Genomic DNA, 19,150 nt, shown 5'->3' on the forward strand with positions numbered 1-19,150 from the left:
AACTTCTAAAACCAGAACAGTTCCTTTTTGTCATATTTCCGTGTTGAGCCTTTGCCCTGTCCTCTTCGAGGATTTTTGCTTCTGTCCCTCTGAAATAGACAGCTGCCATCAGAGAATGAGTATTCATTCCCATGGTTATTTCTGTGCAATGCTGGGTGTGATTTTGGCTGTCGCGTATGATTGAAATAGGAAATAGCACTGCCCCGCCCTTTTATAGCATCAGAAAATCCATTTGCCTCGATTCTTTCCTGGCACACACTTATTGCCATGTATCCCTCCAATTCTGGGTTATTGCATGCTTACAAATGTCTGGAAATCTCTCAGACAAGTTGAGGAGTCAAAAAGCAGTCCTGCTAAGACGTGAATTCAAATTGACTGATTCCTTTATTTGTTTCATGAGAATTTGTGGTCATGACTTTGGATGTGTGTTCAGATGCAGGAAGCTTAAAGCGCCACCCCTTGAAGTGGCTTTTGGCTTTTCTCACGTCATGTTTTTTAAGGCAGCCTCTTACTTGGTGTGTTCAGTTTCCTTTTCCTCCCTCGCTTGTCAGGGTTTTACTCATTCGTATGTATGAGTCAGGTTTGCTGCTTGGTTTGTGTTTGCCATAGTGTATTCCCACACTGTGTTAGTCCAAGTCAGGACCCAGGAGTCACCCCACAGAGAGAGAAACTCATCAGTGCTAAACACGGTGACAGTTATACTAATCCTAATGTTTTTAAGATTTATTTATTATTTATTTGAGAGGCAGAGTTAGAGGAGGAGAGAGGGGGGTCTTCCATCCGCTGGTTCACTCCCCAAATGGCCAGAGCTGAGCCAATTGGAAGCTAGGAGCCAGAGCTTCTTCTGGGTCTTCCACACAGGTACAGGGGCCCAAGCACTTGGACCATCCTTTGCTGCTTTCCCAGGCCATTAGTAGAGAACTGGATCAGAAGTGGAGCAGCCAGGACTTGAACCAGCGCCCATGTGTGGGATACTGGCACCACAAACAGAGGCCTAACCTATGCCACAGCACCAGTTCCACTAATCCTAATTTAAATAAAATGGGATTTTTCAAGTGAGAAATCACTTTGCTTTTAAAGTTCTTTTTATTAGCTGAAAGGCAGAGAGACAGAGCCAAAGGGATGTTTCCCATCTGCTAATTCACTCCCCAAAGCCTACAACAGCCAGGCTAGGCCAGGCTGATACCAGGAACCTGGAACTCCAGCTGGGTCTCCCGCATGGGTGGCAGGGACCTAAGTTCTTGAGCCGTCACCTGCTGTTTCCAGGACGTGCTTTAGCGGGAAGCTGGAATCAGACACAGTGCTCGCACTCTGATGCAGGGACTCCCAGAATGGGGTGCTGTGCTGAACACCTGCCCTGAGAAATCACTCTCATTTGACTGGTTAGGAATGACTGACGCTAAAGCAAATACAAATGATCATTTCACACACATGTCCTAAGTGCTCTCGCCATGCCTTGTGCCTGGCAGCATTGGGAACATGAAGGGTGTAGTGTAATCAGGGCTCCCCAGCACTCGATGGGGAGCTCAGGGAAGGAAGAGCACCCAAGACTGGCCAGGAAGGCGCCAGCGCACCCGCAGCGTGTGCAGCTGCACCGCAGATAAGCCGGGGGGGGGGGCAGCCTGGCTGGGACCTGCGCAGCAGGAGAGGAGCAGGGAAGAGGGGGCAGCAGGTCCAGATTCGATGGGCCTGGCCTGCCACCCAAAGGGGGCAAGAGCTGATGAATGGGCCTTGGTGGGATGCACAGAGGACCCTCTACGGCCAGGTGCTTGCTTGGAGGGTTAGCGCCAGGAGCCCAGGAGAATAATGATGAATAGTGGTGGTTAAGGAACCACGGGCACAGCTGAAAACTCCAGTGATGTGAATGGAGGGAGACAGGGACCAGACTGTCACAGGAACACTCGCATTTAGGGACGAGGAGGAAGGGGCAGGATTGCAGAGAGGAGCTAGTCAGTGATGGGGTTGGCCCTGAGCCGGTGCACAGCAGGTACTGCAGCAGCTGTGTGCGTGGGGCCAGTGAGCCCAGCTGTTTCTAATGGAGTGAAGGTCTCCTCGCTTTGTGGGTCAGTTGCTCGGGGAATAGGAATAATACCAGAAATGCACCCAGTGAGAGTCGTCGTACTCCAGGTGCTGGCTTTGTAGCCAGCCTGCTTTTCTGCACACGCACCTCGATGCTCCTGGATTGTCAGACGTTCCTCGTCCACCATCTATCATCAGCACGGCAGTCAGGGTTCTTTTCAGGACCTGCTGTGAATGTGGTTCAATTACTCATCTCCTGCTTCCATTGTTCTTGATGACTGCTGATGATAAAAGAGAGGAGAGGGGAGAGAGAGATTAAAATTGTACTGTTTCCAATATATACTTTAAAGGAATACAGAGGTCTTTCTGTGCTTGGTTGAAAGGAGGTGGTGGGAGGCATTAACAGCCCTCAGAAGAGAAAATTGTGCACGGATACCCTGAAGAGATTGCCAAGGCTGTCACTCTGCTGCACAGGAGTAAAATCACCACTTCACACAGCCAAGTGTAGAAAGATGTGTTCTTGGCCTTCACAGCGGGACTTCTGAACTTGGTGATTTGCCCCCAGTCTTTTTTCCTGTCCCCTGGTGAGCTGCTTCCCAGTAGCTGTTGTGATGCTGCCTCCGAGCCCCTGGCTCAGTCTCTGCTAATTGACCGTCTCTTTGCAGCTGGCATGCACCAGCTTGAACCCACTTCTGCCTTGTGGGGGGATGAGGTGCTCTGTGGTTGTTCCCGAAGTGATTTGGAACCATACGTGACAGGTTTCTTTTTTGTTTCTTACTCACTTGAGGGTGTACTTGGGTGATTTGCATTTGTGATGCCCCAGAGACTCCAAGGAAAAGTGGCTCAGAGTATAATAGCAGCTTTGGATGTGTTCAGCAGAAACTCGGGTAAAAATCTTGGTCCCTGAAAGTTTTACTTCAAAATTCACCTTTTCGGTAATCCGGTGGTTCATTTTTCTGTAATAAAAATTGCTACTTGTGTATTTGCTCATCACTCGATTTCCCCCTGGATGTACAAAAAGTGGTAATTGGCCAGTTGTTCCAGGTTCCTGTTCTAGGACTTTCGACAGAGCCGTCCTCAATTCCAAGCCACCCGGGGCCTCCACAGTGATGGTTAATCCCCCGCCCTGCCATGAACTGCCTCGCTGCACACACACTGAGCAGCCTTCCACACACTGGCATTTGTCTCCAACAGTTCACCCTTTGAAGGGGTGAGCAACCACTAGCCACACATTCGTAAAGCTCCTTAGTTCTCTTCTGTTCTATTAATGAACACTCTGGCTGGAGTTTGTCTTTTCGGCATTTTGGTTATTAATGTTCTTTTCCTAATGCAGTAAAGTAAATGGTCTGCTGTAGTTCTGAGCTAATGAGGATTTGAAATGGATTTCAAATATCCTTGTCAGTTTTTTATTATGCAGGTGCAATCTCATGCAGTAAATTACCATAACTAAACAGTTTAAAAGCCATAAAGCTCCTCTGCCCTAAACTAAGAGATTAACAGCTACACAGAAGGGAAATGTCAGATGGTAAGTATTTTTCATTAGTAATAAGTTGAAAATGTGTGACCTTAAAAAGCTTACACCCTCTTTTAAGTGCATCAGCCAGCACTAATTTTTATTTCCTTAGTTTTCAATTTACAAACTTTTTGATGTCAGACTCTCTGGGCTGCTGTATTTGTATGGAATTTTTTAAATTATTAAATACCATTTAAAATATGTTTTTCTTGTATTTTTAATTGTAATACAGGATCCAGGTTGAGAGTAATCATTTATGCATTTATCCAGCATATGATCTGTGAGCACTTGCTGTCTTGTGGGTCCTATGCCAGATACAGAGGCACAGCCTAGAGGGGAGAGACAACGTGGTACCACAGGGAGTGCAGGAGCCACTGGGGAATTCCTCACTCAGTGTTCACAGTGGCCAGGAGCAAGGAGTTTTGAGCCAGAAAACCTGGGTTCAAATGACTCCATCATTTACAGGACATATGACTTGGGCTAACCTTCTCTGGGTCAGAATGACCCCAGCTGAAAATGAGAGTATTCGTTATATAGATTCCTGTAGATTAAAAAGACTTCTAAAGCCCTTAAACTGGTCCTTGTCACATGGCAGTCACTAGTGCTTGGTATTTAATAATCAACAACTAGTGTTTGGTGCATGGGGATAACCAGACAAGTGTTTTCAGTAAATCAGGTAAAATCAATAACAACATATTTTGACCAAAGAACTAAGGAACACCCTATTGTGAAAAATACAGACGTTAACTGGCAAACATATAGTTGTCTTTAAACATGTGGAAACTGTAACTGATACTTAGCTGACCTGGGGATGTACTGTCATATGGTTCTGCTTCCAGGCTCATTTTATTTCCTGTGTTTTGAGTTATTTTAATATCTTAAGGTAACGGTTTCTTCTCATTGCTAGAAATATTCCAGCAAAGGATGCACCTGCCTGAGTCGTGGCTTGGGGGGGAGTGAGGGGTGGGGAGTAGAGGAGGGCACCCCAGTGAATTCCCAAAAGCTCTTCTTTCCGGTCATGACCTAGTCTCTGAAGGCAAGTGCTGTGGGGATTGGGACTTGGCAGGTGTGAATGGCAGTTTCACTAAAGGGGGCTGTTGAAGTTGAAAAGGATTCGCAAAGCTTAAAGGCAGAGGGTGGAGAGCATTAATTATTAGTCCTCAATGTGGACGTCATTGTTTTGAGAAGAGGGAGGTGTTCCTTGTTTTCAATAGGAGAGTGACTTGGGTTAAAAGGGAGATTTGGGGGGGATTGATCTATTAACAGGTGCCTGATGATTGGAAGCAGGAGTACTGGCAGAGGGCAAGACCTTCATGGAGATGGGCAAGGATCGGATGGTGGGATAGAGGCAGCCACGGTGGCTCTGAGCCTCAGGCATGAGGCAAGCTGGTGGAGGTGTTCAGGGATCGGGATGGTACTGTTTAATGTGGAATTACATTTATTCATTCAACAGATATTTATTGAATGCAAACACTGCGGAGCTCCTAACCCCTGATGGTGGATTGACCATGCTGTTCTTATGCAGGAACAAAACACACACATATGCATCCCACTGCGGGGACCCTTGTCACAGGGCAGTTTTGACCTGTGCCAAAACAGAAGCTGCTTTCTCTGGGCATGTAGTGGGGTCCCTACCCTTTATGAAAATGTCTGATGATGTGTTGTAACTGACCATAAGGAGATGAGGGCAGTGGAACTACAGGTGGCTTTTATGTCCTATCAGCAAGTCAGATTTGTTCATCAGAGCCCTGCCAATGGCTTTCCACCTCAAAGCACCCGAATTAAAAGTACCTCTGAATTTAAAAAAAAAAAAAAAAAAAAAAAAGATCTGGGTGTGTCCCTGCCACTGCCCTTCTTTCCGTGTGTTTTTGCACTTTCAGCCCCATCCTGGGAGAAGCCGGCTTATTCCAGCGAACAGATGGCCAAGCCGTGGAGAGCCAGTGGGTTTCCACACTCGTTGTTGGTGCTCAGGAAAGATACTGAAAATTGGTCTTTAAGTTGACTGACTTTGCTGTTACGGAGGCGCCCTGTGGGAGTCTTTAAATCCCCAGGGTTGCCAAAATGTCCAGCCACTCTTTGAAAAATGAACCAAAATGGTCTGGAATAGATTTTCCCGTTATAGTGTCTTCCCAAAGGTGACTCTTAAAACTCCTCCCCACTCCCCGAGTTAAATGCCTGGAAAACAGACAGGATTACAGCCTGCTTGTGCCAGCCTGGTATTTTTAACTTCAGCACGGTACAGAAATGTGCAGTGCCTCCCTCCAAGTCCTAGAGAGTTCCTGGTCCCCTGTTTTACAAGGCAGTTGAGACACAGGGTTGCCTTCTGCCCAGTGCTCTGAGAAACGTAATGTCTCGTTCCCTCCTCTCTGACTGAGGAATCTCCAAGCGGTTCTGCTCCTCGTCAGATTTATTTGCTGCACTTAGCACGGGCCACACAAGTGGCCTCTGTCCGCTCTGATATCAACGAGGGGGAGCTCAGCACCCTTTTATGAACATTCCCCTTTCAGCCCGTCAGCCTCTAAAATTAGACAGGAGTTGCTATCGGCAGACATTCTTCTCTGAAGGGCGCGCCCTCTGCACATTACCTTCCTTTCTCATAAAGGAGCCCGTCCCCGGCTGGCGATGTCGGGATCCTGGCGTCCGCCTCCAATCTGAACCAGATGTGTCACTGAAGATCGTGTTCAGGGGCTGAACCAGGCAGGGGGTGGGGGTGGGGGGGCACACGTGTGAGTGTCTCAGATCGATTTGATTCCAAAGTGGAGAGCAGTCATTTCTGGGCACGTGGTTGATCTTTCCGTAACTAATGGCATACGCTAGAAGGAACAGAAGTGTTCCCTTGGCTGGTTGTGTGGACTTGCCTCGCTTTGTCCTTTAAAGGAAGGTGTTTTGGTTTATTTGTTGGAAACCAGACTCCCATGTGAAGACAGCTAGACGTGTACTCGGGGACTGCCGTCTTGTGCTGGAACACGCTTCTGGAGCTCAGTCACTTTATATTTGGTGTTGCCTCTGGAACATCACACGTGACAGATTGGAGTCATTTCTGAAATTTTAGACGGTGTGCTTTATGCTTTGCCAATGTAAAAAACTAATCGGGGATTCTCCTAAGAATGCAGCTTATTTAGGGCCAGCAGAACGTTGCCATGGAAACGCACATGCCCTAGTAAACTGGGCACACCAAAGAAGGTGAGACAGGGTGTTTTTAAAGGTGACAATAAGGAGGATCACCTAGAGACACGGATAGCCAGGGTGATGTCGGAGCAGGGTCAAACAGTTAAGGGCGCGTGTCCTTGTCGAAGGACTTTTTTTGCATACGGTTGTGGCGGCCTCTGTGCGGGGTGTGATGGTTACTGTCAGGCAGTCGTGTGTCAGAACCTTTCATCATAAGCACCCAGCTTCATTTATTTTGGTTAGAGTTGACACAAGCAACTCTGTTTTGATTCTGACAACTTTCTCATAATCCTAGAAATGTTAAGTCTTTTCTTTCTTTCCCTGGTGGCTTTTTTGTTTTGTTTTATGTAAAGATTTCAACTCCAGGGTCTGTGAGGGCTTATCTGCTGAAATAGTCATTCATTAGGACATGGCTTTAAATGTGTAAAAGCCACACTTTCACACATCTTCAACAAATGAATTTGAAGATGAAGTTTCAATGTAAGTTTCCGAGAAGACACTCAGACCATGGGTTACTAGGAAAGTCAAGAATGCTGTCTGATTCTTCCCAGCACTTTTCTGTTGCATTTGTGAGTGCATTGTGCCTTGCAATTCTTTTGGAAGTACTGTTACAATTGGAATTTTGAGTAGCTTGGCATGACATGATATTGTGGGATTTTTAATTGTATTAACAGCCTCCAAGATGGTAACTGATGACTTTGTGGAAAAGGACCATCTTCTAAGCAGATTCATTTTGCTATAATAAAAATAGCCACCTCTGAACCTGGAATGTGGCTTTTGAAATGCTTAAGTAAGACTCCTTTTTGAGAGCATAATACAAACAGAAAAACAAATAAGGCATAGTATCTCTGACAGAACATTTTATTTCTTCCCTCTGTTCCCTAGAGAGTATTGCTGTGTGTGTGTGTGTGTGTGTGTGTGTGTGTGTGTGTGTGTTGGGGGGAGGACTGAATGTGTTAAATCTACAGAGGTTCTAGCATCTGCAACATTTTACATAATTGTATCCAAATGGATATTTACCAGGAAGCGATGGTTTGAAGTGGAAAGAACTTTGAGCCAAAGATTTAAAAGACTTAGTCCTGACTTGCCATAATCCAGCATTGTTAATATGTTATCTTCATGGATCCCATCTTGTCATTTGTGAAATAAGAACAACCAACTACATGAGGTCCCTGAATGATAGCCTCTCCCAGATCTGAAACATTTTGGGATTACTGTCTCATTTCCCCAGAACTGTGAGGAACTAAAAACATCATCTTTGCTTACCAGGTGGCACAGTCCTGTGCCTGCTCAGAAAATCCCCTCTTCTGCCCCCTGTCCAGGGGCAGCATGAACCTCGCTGAAGGTGACGTTCCTCACAGCCTTGTCATGCTGTGTTCTGAGTTGTGTATATCAAATAATAGTATCATTAGTCTGCTGTGAGTCTCCAAAATTAAGGATCTGTGGCATTTGGTTTAAAGATGTATTCATTTGGAAGCAAAGAGAGGCAGAGAGAGATCATCTACAGGTGGTTTACTACCTAGAGGGCCACAAGAGCCAAGCCTAGACCAGGTCAAACCCAAGAGCCAGGAACTCCATCCAGGTGTCCCACCTGGGTGACAGGCACCCAAGTACTTGGACCATCATCCACTGCTTCCCAGGTGCATTAGCAGGGAGCTGGATTGGAACTGGAGCAGCCAGGACTCAACCTGGCACTCTGATGCTGGCATTGCAAGTGGCAGTTTAACTCACTGGGCCATAATGCTCATCATCTTTTTGTTGTTCTTTTGTGTAAGGAGAATTTTGGTTAATCATAAGTACAGAAAATACAACCATTTTTTTTAACTTTTATTTAATGAATATAAATTTCCAAAGTACAGAATATGGATTACAATGGCTTCCCCCCCCCAATAACTTCCCTCCCACCCACAACCCTCTCCTTTCCTTCTCCCTCTCTCCTTCCATTCACATCAAGATTCATTTTCAATTCTCTTTAGATACAGAAGATCAGTTTAGCATATATTAAGTAAAGATTTCAACACTTTGCACCCACATAGAAACACAAAGTGAAAAATACTGTTTGAGTACTAGTAATAGCATTAAATCACAATGTACAGCACATTAAGGACAGAGATCCTACATGAGGAGTAAGTGCATAGTGACTCCTGTTGTTGACTTAACAAATTGACACTCTTGTTTATGGCATCAGTAATCACCCTAGGCTCTTGTCATGAGCTGCCAAGGCTATGGAAGCATTCTGAGTTTGCTGACTTCAATCTTATTTAGACAAGGTCATAGTCAAAGTGGAAGTTCTTTCCTCCTTTCAGAGAAAGGTACCTCCTTCTTTGATGACCCGTTCTTTCCACTGGGATCTCACTCGCAGAGATATTTCATTTAGTTTTAAGTTTAGTTTTTTTTGTTGTTTTTTTTTTTTTGTTTTTTTGCCAGAGTGTCTTGGCTTTCCATGCCTGAAATACTCTCATGGGCTTTTCAGCCAGATCCACGTGCCTTAAGGGCTGATTCTGAGGCCAGAGTGCTGTTTAAGACATCTGCCATTCTATGGGTCTGCTGTGTATCTCGCATCCCATGTTGGATCATTCTCTCCCTTTTTTATTCTATCAGCTGGTATTTGCAGACACTAGTCTTGTTTATGTGCTCCCTTTGACTCTTAGTCCTATCATTATGATCAATTGTGAACAGAAATTGATCACTGGGATTAGTGAGATGGCATTGGTACATGCCACCTTGATGGGATTGAATTGGAATCCCCTGGTATGTTTCTAACTCTACCGTTTGGGGTAAATCAGCTTGAGCATGTCCCAAATTGCACATCTCTTCCCTCTCTTATTCCCACTCTTATATTTAACAGCGATCACTTTTCAGGAAAATACAACCATTTAAGCCAGTTTAGTGGCAAGTTCCTGGGCCTTTGCCTTTTTCTTCTTGGCAACACAAGCCCCAGATTTTTGAACCAGGATGTTGGTGCATTTTATCCTCTGTCAGGGTGATTGCCCTGGCGGCATCCCCCAGCATAGCCAGAGGTCCTTCATCTTCCAACGAGCTGGCCTGTGTGAAGGCTGTGGTGGTGCAGGTCTCTGTGTGGAGCAGACACCCAGCCCTGCCTTCCCCATGGTGATGCGATAGGGAACACCGACCCTGAGCAGGGCAGGCCAGGTGACAAGCCACCCACTGAATCTATGGCATATGCAATCACCACCCACTGTGCTGCCTGTTCTCCCACACGGTGGTGACAGTGTTAATCCCTGCTCAGAGGACAGGCAGTCTCCTGGTGGGGGCATCCCTGTGCCAGCCCTCTCTTCTCAGCCCAGGCCAGCAGTCTCTGAGTCATCTTTGCTTTGTGTCGGGCATATACTTGTGGCCCAGCTAAAGCAGTTGAGTAGCTACTTGGGGGCCTGGGGTCTGGGTGAAGGGGTTAATTCTAGGAGGCACTTTGAGCTGCCTACAGAGGATAGCCATTGCTGGACGAAGCAGGGCAGGCGCCTTTGGGGCTGGATGACCTGTCCAGTGCCAGCATTCACTGGCCTTTTCTTAGGGCATTCACCACCACCTTGGCCTCCTGCATCTTCATGGCTACAGAGGCCGGGGTCGCCTTCCTCCCTCCAAACTCCTGCCCAAGATGCTGAAAGAATTCAAGTTTGGAAGAGGAAGGGAAATGAAATTAAGGAAAGGCATTTTTGAAAATTTATTTATTTGAAAGAGTTACAGAGGGAGAGGGAGAGACAAATCTTTCATCTGCTGGTTCACTCCCTAGATGGCTGCAATGGCCAGGACTGAGCCAGGCTGAAGCCAAGAGCCAAGAGTTTCATCCGGGCCTCCCATATGGATGCTACAAGGGGCTCAAACACATGGGTCATCTTCAGCTGCTTTTCCAGGCCAAGGAGCTGGATTAGAAGTGGAGCAGCCAGGACAAGAACTAGTGCCCACATGGGATTCTGGCATCATATTTGGCCATTACGACACAATGCCAGCCCAGACAGATGGTTTTAATTCGGTGTTTAACTCTGGTCAGTGTTTGGCTGGGTCGCTTTTCTGAACTATTGTTTTGAATCCCTGGGGTGTTTGGTTTTGATTTGTCCCTGACGAAGGCTTCGAATCGATACACGCTGAGATGGTATTCAGATTGTCGGTGGTGCTTCTCTCTCTTGGGTGACGATGGGTGCCTGGTCTCAGGCTCCTCATCCTGCTGGATCCATCACATAATCCACTTGCTCGCCCCTGGCAGGAAGGCAGGAGCTGAGGCCCGCCAGCCTCACGTGGTAACGTGATAAGCCATTAGCTCTGGATGACAACTGGCTTTTGCTGTTACTTAAGTGGGCGCCTGTCCGATCCCCTGTGAGCACTCTGTTTCTCTGTCCATTAAGGAGCCCATAAAAGCCCTGGCATTGTTGCAGAGCTGTGCCCCAGTGGACACGCACGGTGAATGGCTATGTATCATCAGTGCTCTCACTGGCGAGAGTTAGGAAGTCTTTTTAACTTGAACCTGAGTGTTATGGTAGCAATAAACTGTTGCCTATGGGAAAAGCAGTACCTGGGCTTTGGCAGCTGTCTACTCCCCCAGCACTGGTGCCTTTAATATTCTCTACATACATCAATGACACCATTTTCATTGTACTAATAATCATTCAAGGTCCTAATATTCCTGCCACAGCTCCCCGTTAGCCAATGAGAGGAGACAAGGAGACACATGGGTGATGAGGCCAGTGGAGTGGAGAGCCCTGAGCAGGTTTGCCAGTACACACGGGGAGGAGAGAGCTGGCTGTGAATGCCAAACTGGATGATTGGTGGCCTACTGTGTGGGTCCCTAACAGTTGACAGGTGGGCAGCTGAGAAGAGAGTGCTGCTGTTAGCCAAGATAGGAGAGGCCCAAGGCGGAGCATGGATGCAGGCAAGCTGCGCACATAGACAGCCCAAGCCGCCACAAAAGGGCTTGGCGCTGGGATGACCCGATGGCTGGCCTCCACGGACCCTCGTGGATGAGCTTTGGGAAACTCGAGTGTAGCTGTGGGCCTCCAGCAGGCATGCACACAGAGGTCTTTGGTGTAAAGTAATTCTGAAGACGGCCAGGAGGGAGTTTGCAGAGAAAAAAAGAGATGGCCAAGTAAGAAAATGGCAAAACAGGGGCAGAGGAGCCAATAGAGATGGGTTAGGAACATGGAAAAGGAAATTGAGAAACAAAAATCAGAGAAATTTCCACCCAGGAAGCCAAAAAAGTATTTGCCATATAGAACTAGAGACAGATGAGGCCGTGAAGAAACCAGTAAGGAAAAAGTGTTTCAGAACAGAGAGGGAAGGAACAAGAATTTGACTCTTAAATACATGATGTACTAAGTGGCCACTTGTGGAAGAGGAGTATCAGACCCTAGGCCATGTGTACAAATAAAATATAAAATATTCAAAATGAAAATATAGACAAATATCTTGTTAACTTGGGGTGGGGATCATTTCTACATAAGATAGGAAAGACAGGGGAGACACAGATAGATGGATACAGAAATATTAACTTCTTTGGCTTATGATGCCACAGGAAAAGTTTAAAAAAGAAAATATAGGTGATTGGCTGGGAGGAAATAGAAACAAAGCATGCCAGAAATCATGTCCTTAATGTAAGAGGAGCTCCTGTAAACAGAGGGGTGACACAGTAACAGTGTAGGTACTTTTTGTTCTCTGAGGACAGAATATAAAATGACAATAAGTAGATGAAAATGTTTGCTTAAAAAAAAAGCAATAATGAAGTGCCACTGTTTAACGAGTAGACTAAGAAAAATTCATTTTAATATCCACTTCCTATGAGAATTAGACACTTAGGTAAACATTGTCACCAAGAGCTTTAGTTGATAAGTGCTTTCTGGAGGATTTTTTGTGAGAATCCATTTTTAAATATGCGTCTATTTTGAATAGGAGTCCCATGTCTAAGAATATATCCTACAGAAATCATAGCATGAGTACACAAGATTTATCCCAAAGAGATTTATTCCATCATTGTAGATAACAGAAAAAAATAAAGAATAGTTTAAATATGTATCAGGGCTGGCACTGTGATGCAGTGAGCTCAGCTGCCATCTGCAATGTCGGCATACCATGTTAGAGTACTGGTTCAAGTCCCAGCTGCTCTGCTTCCAGTCCCACCCCCTGCTAATGTGCCTGGAAAATGTAGCAGTGGATGGCTGAAGTGCCTCGGCCCCTGCCACCCATGTTGGATACCTGGAGGGAGTTCCAGGTTGCTGGCTTCAGTCTGACCAACACCAGCTGTACCCATGTGGGGAGTGAACCAGAAGATGGAAGATCAGTCTCAGTGAGTGAGTGAGAGAGACTCTTCCCTTCAAATATGTATCAGTGAGCAGATAGTTAAATGTGTGTACATTCATGCAGTGAAATACAACGAGCCAGGGTTTGTTTATTTTTAATTAGTTAAGAGTAATACAAAGAAAGAGTAAGCTCCCCTCACTGGTTCACTCCCAAAATACTTGGAACAGCCAGGTCTAGACCAGCCAAAGCCAGGAACTGGGAACTCAGTGTGGGTCTCTTCAGCTGGATGGCAGGGACCCAGCTGCTTGAGCCATTAGCTGCTGCCTCTCGGAGCGTGCGTTAGCAGGAAGCTGGAATCAGGAGCCAGGATTCAAACCTAGGTACTCCAGTGCAGAACACAGGCCTCTTAACCACTAGGGCCACTGCCCGTTCTTAATGAGATAAACCTGGGTATTCTAACCTGGGAAGAATTCCATGATCTCTTGTTAAAGTGAAGGGTGGGGAGAGTAAGTTGTAGCCCAGTATATTAGCCTGCTTCTATTCATCGCTGTAGAATAAGCTTAGGTGTATGTGAACGTGTGTATAGAGATGTGCCTTTACATGTGTGTGAAAAGTTGGGGTGTACCCCCTGCGGCAAAGGTAGAAATGGAGGGCAAATTGACGACCTTTGAAAAAAGCAGTGGTGGCAACAGAATACACAGGAGGAGAGCAGTGAGCAATGGGCGTAAGTTATTGTGGGTCAGTTGGATCAGGGACGAAGAGGAAAACGGGAATTCAGCTTAAGGAGTAGATAGGGCGATGCAGGTTTCATTGTTCTATAGGACTGGAGAAATTTGAGTCTGTATGCAAGGGGGAGAGAGAAAAAGATGCAAAAACTGTTAATGGCTGTGATTGGGAGAATGTGATGGCTCAGGAAGTGGGGAAGGGAACTGGCTGGGTGACCCATCCCTCTTGGGGGCTGCAGATGAGTGGAGTGTTGGGTGTTTTGAGAACTCCACACAGGTGGACATGGTAGGGCATGGTGCAGTGAGTGGCGGAAAATGGAAACCCTTGCAGATGGCTGCTGTGGAATTGATTTGGGGGGAGGATGTAAGGAGACACATAGGAAGGGCAAGGCACAGGAATTCGTTTGTGGGGAGAGGGGCGACAGCACAGCCCAGCTGAATTCAGATGTATGTAACTTGGAATGGAGTGGCATTTTCTGAGTGACCAGACATGTGGGGAGAGAAGGAACCCTCTGGGTTAGGGTTAGAATTAGAGATTTGGGGCATTAGGGACATTTATGGGGCTGTCCAGATATCTCAAGCTGGGCAAGAGTACGAACAGATGCTCAGAGATCATATAAGGGACTGGACATCCTCATAGCAGTGAAGAAGGAATACGGACAGATACCCCAGGCATAAGGAAAGAGGCAGTGAAAGAACCAGTCGGGGTCACCAGGGAGGGGGCCTGTTAAACTTCTCTGAAGAGTTTCAGGCTCTAGGGGCAAAGTGATGGCTGCGTTTGGTATAGCAGGTGCGCAGGTCTTGCTCATCTTTTACTTTTCCAATGCTTAGCGCAGTGCCTGACCCATAACAGGTGCAGCAGACTGTGGAATGAGCCAGTGGTTAGGGAAGGGTTGAAATGAAGATCTGATACTGAGGCATTCAAGGTCAGGATGCTGACATGTCATTGGTCATTGCTTTTCTTTGTGACTTTAGTGATGAAATCAGAGAGTCCCATATTGAAACTGTCAGGGATTGAGGGGAACGATCTGGACCTCACTGACATTAATGGGCGAGTGCAAAGGGAGTGACAGAGGAAATGTGCCCAAATCCACCTGCCACGGTATCGAGGCAATGTGCCACATCTGCAGGCTTAATCACAACCTCAGGGGATAAAGCTTGTGAAACTCCTGACCAGATGTGTCGGTCGGCCCCGCTGGCAAGGTGTAAAGACCTCCAGCGTAGGCTGTGACATGGGGCTTTCTGGCCAGGTTTGGGAAGCAGATGGAAACAAGGAGTTTACTCACTTCTGCTCCTAACCTCGCAGGTCCTCAAATCCTCCTAAAAGCTTTGAAGCAAGTGGCTTCAAGAGGCAGCCAGTTTTGTTTAAGTAAACAATCTAGGAAGTGCATGATGAAAAACACTTTTTTTTTTTTTTTAAGATTTATTTACGTGAAAGGCAGTGTGTGATGTGGGGAGCAACTCGGACTAGACTAAGTTACTGAAATTAAGACTTAATTCTATGCATCTGCTCTCCCACAATATGGCACTGGGAGAGGAGTAAACAAACAACTTTTACACAGCTGCCTCCAGTTCGACCAATAACCTGCAGGAGCTGATCCTCTCCTGATTGGAGGAGAGCAGCGTACTTGGTGTGTGGGTAGCAGAGTTGGGATTGGTGGAAGAGGACTATAAAGGAGGAGAGAGACAACATGCACCAGGAACATCTAAGCAGCCCCCGAGAGAGCCGGCCGGCGGTGTGCCACTCCTCCGCTGAAGTGGGGAAAGTGGCAGGGGGAACCGCCCTTCCACGGAGGTAGAAGGACCGGCAGCCAACCCGGAAGGGCCGAGCAGACGAAAGAACAGCGCAGGGTCCTGTGTCGTTCCTCCATGAAGAGGGGGAGCGACAGTGTGAGAGAGAGGGAGGGAGAGGAGGAGAGAGAGATTCCATCCATTGGTTCACTCCCCAAATAGCCATAACAGCAAGGGCTGGGCCAGGCTGAAGCCAGAAGCCCAGAGTTCCACCTGGGTCTCCTATGTGGGTGGCCGGGACGTAGGTACTTGGGCTATCATCCGTGGCTTTCCCAGGCACTGTAGCAGGGAGCTGGATAGGAAGCAGAGGAGCCAGAACCTGAACTGGCAGTCTGATTTGGGATGTTGGTGTCGCAAATAGAGGCTTAACTCATCGCATCATGCTGGCCCCACACCTAGGCTGTTTTTAATCACCATTTCCAAAAGGCCCACATGGACTCCTTCCACAGTTATCAAAAGACTGAGCATTCAGTCTCCCTTTCGATGCAAAATCCAATGTAGCTCCAGTAACAACTGCCATTCCATAAATGGAAGTGACACAAAATACTGCTGTGAGTGTAGCTCTTGCAGAAAGGTAGGGGGTGTGTGTGCATACTTAAGAAGCTTGTAGAAAGCTGGAACTATTTTGGTGCCCCCCCCCCCCATGCAGCCCATGCATAGTTTTCATAGCACACCTTTTCCATGAGCTTTGGGAAGATCCTTTGGATGTGTGCATGTGTGCAGTGTGTATGTTAGCCTTCTTGTTAGTTTTCTTGACCACAATAAAATCATCTCCACAAATGCCCCTTTCACTTTGGGACAGTATTCAAAATGTTATTTTTTTTCTTTTTAAGTATTCCTTTTGGAGGAGTTTTTTTTTTTTTTTTTTACAGATTTATTTATTTACTTGAAACTCAGAGTTACACATAGACAGAAGAGAGGCAGAGAGAGAGAGGTCCTCCATCTGCTGGTTCACTCCCCAGATGGCTGCAACGGCTGGAGCTGTGCCAGTCCAAAGCCTCCTGGAGCCTCCGCTGGGTCTCCCACACAGGTGCAGGGGCCCAAGGACTTGGCCCATCTTCTGCTTTCCCAGGCCATAGCAGAGAGCTGGATTGGAAGTGGAGCAGCCAGGACTCGAACCAGCACCCATATGGGATGCCAGCACTACAGGTGGTAGCTTTACCCTCTACACCACAGCGCCGGCCCCTCAAAATGTTCTTTTAACACCATCAGAACCACACCAGCTTAGATCTTGAATGTGTTCCTGCAACTGCGGGCATAAAGGAGACTGTGCTTCTTTGGTGCTGCCTTCCAAGGAACTGTGCTGTCAGAGGAGGATGCCCTGTCAGACGAAGGGAATAGAGCTGGGAATGGATGGAGGAGCTGGAGGGCACACTGGTTTGCTTTTTTTTTTTTTTTTTTTTTTTTTTTTTTTTTTTAGCAGATGGTTCAGTTAAGGTGACATCATGTCAGACAGTTTGCTGCCCTGATACTGTCAACCTCTGTGGTTACAAAGCTCCAGATCCTGCCCAGCTCTGAGTTGAAGGCCCTGTATTTTAGCTTATTAGCCCCAGCCAATCACCTGAAGCTTATTCTCCTACTCTGTACTTGCTTGTACCCACCCACCCACCATTCTGTTAAGTAGCTACTAACTGGCACTGAGTAACTTTCATACCATGTTCCCTCAGACAGCTTTGGACTCCGTGGAGTGGTTTCCATGATCCCTACACTGCAGGTTTCATCTCTCTCTCAGCATCTCCCTCCAAAGTCAGAGACAAATGCTGTTTATACTGCAATTTCTCACGGGCGTTTGTGCTGGTCTCATATCGGGCATCTCTAAATGTGCATCGTCTGCCCACTCTCCCCTTCCCGCCCCAGGGTTTATTTCCAAGGACTTTGTGGCAGCTTCCCATAACAGAGCTGCTGCCGTGAACAGCCGTGGATGTCAAGTGTCACACTGTGTGCAAGTGAACGGCATATACCCTTGTCAGCAACGTCGGAGCAAGACGTTTCTGAGCTGGGCCCTTTCTGCATCAGTTAGGGTAACGACACTGTGTTTACCCAAAGAAAGGCTATTTACAGCTTTTCTGTCTGGAAGAAACCCTTATCAGCTTTCTGCGGCTTATCATTTATTCTATGGCTTTATCGCCTCAATAGCATTTACTGTTCCCTTCCTTATCCATTTTCTCTTAATCCTTTATCCAAAAGTAATGAATATGGAAATGGTGACTGAATTCGCCTGCATTGCCCAGATTCAGGAAGATTTGATGAGCCTTAATTATCAATACCGAAGAAAATATCTTTGTATTGCCAGGAAAAATGGGCTCTCTCTGCTGTTTCTCATCAACTCTCAAAGCAAATATGTTGTTGTTGTTCTAATAACATTTGTTTGTTAGCTGAACATAGAAAAATGATGATGTGCTAAGTGTCTTAACACTTAGAGGTGAAGTGGAATATGACATTAGTTTTTCTAGAAGAGAAGTTTACCTAGTTTGAGTTGCTTGGCAGGATGGCCAAATCTGGGAGAGCTGAGCAGTGGCTGCAAGAACGGAATGGCTGTTCCCTCTGTGTGTCTCGGGAAAGATGTGGGCATGATGGCTGCATTGTGCGGATGAGGAACCGAGGCTGAGGGAGCATGAACACTTGGCCCAAGGGCACCCACCTGGATAGCTGTGGAATAAGAATTCTTATCCAGATCCCCCTACTTGCAGACCCATGTTCTTTTCATTACCCCGTCTCCGTAAAAACTGAAAGATGCTTCACCATCCAGTAGCTGTTTAGTGACATTAGATGGTCGGTCATCATGTTACAGAACATCCTGAAGAATTTGCTACCCACATATTTTCCCATTTGAAAGCATGCATGTATTCACTAAGTACTGCTAACTCTGCATCTCTGCTTCCTTTTGTTCTAGGTTTTCTACCCTAGCAAGGATGGTACAAAGATTCCCATGTTCATTGTACATAAAAAGGGCATAAAATTGGATGGCTCTCATCCTGCCTTCTTATATGGCTATGGTGGCTTCAACATTTCTATCACACCCAATTACAGGTAAGCATGGAACACTCTTGGAATGTTGCCGTGTATTTGATTTAGCGACTGGTTGCTAAATCCCGGCTTCTGATGTTCCCATGTAAGGATAGGATGATGTGCTTACTCTCTGAATTTTTGGTCAGGAATTGCAAGATCATGACAAACTAATCTTATTAACAAAGAGAGTCCCCAGTAGAATATGTTCTTTAAGAACTAGCTGTTGAGGGTCCAGAAGATCAGTATGAGCTGAGATCATAAAGGAAGGAATCTTTTTTAAATGTTTGTCACTTTCCACCACCCCACTACCCATGGTATTCAGAGGGAATGATTCTTTTAATGATCATATTTTTTACAAAGTCTTATTGTCTTAACGTTAAATTGCAACTATATTTTCTGAATATTCTATTACTTCCTTAATTTTAAACTTTTCTACACCGTTACTGTGATTATTTCCCAGATAACTTCTTTTTCAGGAGAAAAATCTACATGTATACATTTGATGTTGTTTATATGAATATCTTCTATTAGGTATTTGCAAGCTTGATTTTAACATCCCATTCCTATTACAAAATGGGATTTCCTTTGGCATTGTCAATACTTAAAAACGAGGAATTCCCGGGGCTGGCACCGTGGCTCACTTGGTTAATCCTCCGCCTGCGGCGCCGGCATCCCATAT

The 19,150-nt window shown here is 46.3% G+C and overlaps 1 protein-coding gene across 4 annotated transcripts in view; it reads left to right on the forward strand.

Annotated features, from left to right (window-relative positions):
* The window catches only part of PREP (prolyl endopeptidase), a 127,993-nt gene that overhangs the window by 98,959 nt on the left and 9,884 nt on the right, over positions 1-19,150 (forward strand). For all 4 annotated transcript variants that reach the window (XM_089332808.1, XM_017345303.4, XM_089332810.1 and 1 more), the window contains exon 11: positions 18,356-18,492. In XM_089332808.1, coding sequence (XP_089188934.1) covers positions 18,356-18,492 — 137 coding nt within the window. The remainder of the gene's footprint in view (positions 1-18,355; positions 18,493-19,150) is intronic.

This window comes from Oryctolagus cuniculus, chromosome 5, assembly GCF_051225735.1.
Source record: "Oryctolagus cuniculus isolate XC-2025 breed Fujian yellow rabbit chromosome 5, ASM5122573v1, whole genome shotgun sequence".
Lineage (NCBI taxonomy): Eukaryota > Metazoa > Chordata > Mammalia > Lagomorpha > Leporidae > Oryctolagus > Oryctolagus cuniculus.